Source organism: Sceloporus undulatus, chromosome 5, assembly GCF_019175285.1.
Source record: "Sceloporus undulatus isolate JIND9_A2432 ecotype Alabama chromosome 5, SceUnd_v1.1, whole genome shotgun sequence".
In the NCBI taxonomy this organism is placed as follows: domain Eukaryota; kingdom Metazoa; phylum Chordata; class Lepidosauria; order Squamata; family Phrynosomatidae; genus Sceloporus; species Sceloporus undulatus.
In genome coordinates, this window is record NC_056526.1 from 106,967,665 (window position 1) to 106,971,089 (window position 3,425).

The following is a 3,425-nucleotide window of genomic DNA, read 5'->3' on the forward strand; positions in this document are numbered from 1 at the left end:
CTAATAAAATATTTATACACCATATCCATTGTGAACGCCGTCCACTAAAATAGATGCTGTATTCAGCCTGACTTGTAAATAAATTTATGACTTTGTTTCAACAGGCAGCTGTCTGAAGTGGTTTCAGAAGTAAATTAAAAACACTACCAACATTGAGAAAAGTCTTTTAGGTTTGGGACACATTAGATAGTGGGTGTCTGGCTGTCAAAGAATAGTTGGTGCCAAGCTTGGGAAAAACTTGAAGCCCAGAGTGCTGGCATCTAAAGAGAGTTATAGTGCAAGAGACATTTAAGAGAGTCCCAGGTTCGAATCGTGCAGTGAAGAATTGGTGGGATAGTGGAGATCATTTTCACATAATTGGTGGCAGCGGGGGCACACATTAAAAGGGAGAGAAAGGTTTTAAGAGATGGCGGCAATGCCATGTTCTCACCTCCACAGCAATTTTGGGACAAGGTTTTAAATCTAAATCTTGAAAACAGTGAGTTTCAGATCAGATTTGTAACACACAATATGGTGTTTTAGTTTGCTGATATAAAATTGCAAAGTCAGTTTAGGCCTTCAGACAATAGAATTTTTTTATTCATAAATAAACCGGCAGGAATCTAGTTCCTAATATTTTTGCTTGTTTCAGGCATTCATATGATTGATCATTTACCTTGTATAACAAATAATAATTGCTATGAATTGCAAATATTGATGATTAAAAATGTTAAGGAGAAAAATGTTGGGTATATGTACTGTTGTGCAAATGAAATCTGACTTTGGTTTTCAGTTATCTGTAGGAGACCAATTGCATGATATACCACATACTATATAGCATCAATAACAGAAAATGGAAAATACTTAAGGCAGAAACAGGCTGACAGACTGCTGCTTGGTGTGTTTTATATTATGTAGGTGATCATTTTGACCAGAGTTTGACATGGTGTTCAGTCTTTCCATAGTCTGGTTGTTATTTTCAGTGTTAGCAGCCTACAGTTATTGACTTGGAACAGCAGCTTTAGACATTAAAATGTAACAGTTTTATAATTCATTGCATTTTTTTTAAGTTTGCATGGCTTTGGAATGGCTGAGCACTTTTCTGACATCTGTAATAGATTGGATTCTTCAGTTTAAATCTGCTTTGTGGTAGTGCTGACAGAGGAACCAAAACCACAGCAATCCATCCCAAGCGACGCATTGGATGTGTACTGGAATTGATTTGGGCTTTCATACCACAATTTCAGACAGACCCTTCCCTTTGTGAATCCTTTTGTGAATGTGAATTGACCCTTTTATTTTCTGTGATCATTACCTTATTACATGTCTTATCCATATGATTGCCTTCAGTTGGACAGAGTGGGTGGAAGACTATTAGAGAAGAAGCAACATAATCCAGCCCTTCCTAATTAGAAACCGTTTCCAGTCATAAATAAACCTCCCAAACCTTTTGCCTAATGGGCTGGATGACATCCAGAACATTAGAACAATAATTGAGTTAATGGATATATTGCTTGTTGTATTCATTTTAAAATTTGTATCCTTATACAAAAGCACAGCATCCACGGTACATTACATTTTATAGGAAATTACAGTAGGTTCCCGCCCTGAAGAGTTCCAGTGCAAAATTGTACACAGGGGAAAGGAGAATAAATATACAGTTATTTTAGTCACATATACTTCTGCTTTACTATCATCTTAATACTTGCGATGTAGAAGGTAAGGTCAAAGGTGTCACAGAAAAAGGTGTGTTTGGGAGGGGAGAAAGGGAGAATCTTTTGAAGAAGCAAAACATCTGTGAAGGATAGTAGTGCTGGGGGAGAAAAAGTCACAATTAACAATATATAGGAATACAAGAGCAAAGAAATGGTGGTGAGGCAAGGCCATGAAGGGCTTTAGCGCTAAGGACAAGGAGCGCATTCTGGATCATGGAACAGTATGGAAGTCAGTGTAAGGATTTAAGGAAGGGTTCAGATGATGAGAGTGACAAGAATAGTGTTTTTGGTAGGATTTTTGTTTGTGTTGTTTTTAAAAGGCACTGAACAACCTGGCTGAAATCATGCACTTAGAGGTCAGAAAGTGATTGCTCAAAGCAGTTCAACTTTTCACCTCTTGTCTTCTTGAATGTATTATTTTCCCATTTTATTATTATTATTATTATTAACCTTTATTTATAAAGCGCTGTAAATTTACACAGCGCTGTACATACAATCTTTTAATTTTGCCTCGGTTCTGTTGACAAAGTAACATGGTACTAATTTCTTCCCTATTAATAGTCTGAATTATTTAAAATATTGCTTCTCTTCATCGGTTGTAAAGATCTTATTTTGCTATTCTCAAGACTTGTGGGTGTGTGGCTAATTTCTTCTCTCCTCCTGAAATTATAGGACTCATGTTTTGTTTTGTTTTGTTTTGTTTTGTTTCTTCCTCTGCTTTTTCTGATAGATATCGATGAGTGTCTGGTCAACAACGGTGGCTGTGACCACTTCTGCCGCAATACGGTGGGCAGCTTTGAGTGCAGCTGCCAGAAAGGCTATAAACTACTAACAGATGAACGAACCTGCCAAGGTAATACTCTTTGAATCATATCTTGCTTGTCTTTGCTTAGTGGTTTTAATCATTCTGTGTTGGGAGAGAAGAAAGTCACAGAAGGCTTGTTTTGTTATCTGGCAGAGAGTGGTTGTAGTAAGAATACTGTAATTCTGTTATCTTCAGGATAAACTTACATTTGTCTAGGTTATATTACAAGACACATGCAACCTATAGCTAGAAACAGACCATGTTCTTAAGTGGCAAACATGATTTCCTAGAAGTCTTTAACAGAGTTTAGAAAGTATCTCCTAACCTTCTCTAGCCAGGAGTTAGGAAAGTGTTTACTAGCTGGTATGGTGTGGCTTTTTACCAACTTTTAGCTAAATTCCTGCCTGATGCCCCCAGGTCATCATTTAAGATATACTATATACCTGCGTTCCAACAGAGAAATAATGTAGATTAGGTAAGTAAATGCCTGTATACATTTTAAATGTGATAGGGAAATTGTTCTTTGTTGTAATACCAACTTTGTGAATACCTTATTGGAATTCCATTGGGCAACCTACTTAAGATCACTTTAGTTGTTGGTCTTGGCTAGATTAGACCTATTGACTCAATGTAATTTACATAATTGTTTCCTCACCAAGCTCCCATTGGTATGTCTACTCTAGCTGGGTTTAACAAGGGGATTTAGGTCTAGATTCTCACCTTTGATGTTCTCACTTTTGATTATTTGTACAACATGGTACTCGTAAAATAAAGTTATCTAAGGCGCTATATAGACCGGCCTATAGTGCGCCCTCGTCACCTGCTAGGGGTTGGCCGAGGGTGCACCGCCCATATGTGCCTCATCCCTAGCACGTGACGAGGGCGTCAAAATGGCAGCACCCTGTAGACATGGGCACCGCCATTTT

General features: G+C 37.7%; 2 protein-coding genes across 2 annotated transcripts in view; one reads left to right on the forward strand and one right to left on the reverse strand.

Annotated features, from left to right (window-relative positions):
• LOC121931679 (signal peptide, CUB and EGF-like domain-containing protein 1) overlaps positions 1 to 2,561 on the forward strand; it is a 299,857-nt gene extending 297,296 nt beyond the window's left edge. The window contains 1 exon segment of the mRNA XM_042469659.1: positions 2,425 to 2,561. Within this exon segment, the coding sequence (XP_042325593.1) occupies positions 2,425 to 2,561 (137 nt within the window).
• The window catches only part of TSPO (translocator protein), a 32,501-nt gene that overhangs the window by 11,230 nt on the left and 17,846 nt on the right, over positions 1 to 3,425 (reverse strand). The window lies entirely within an intron of this gene.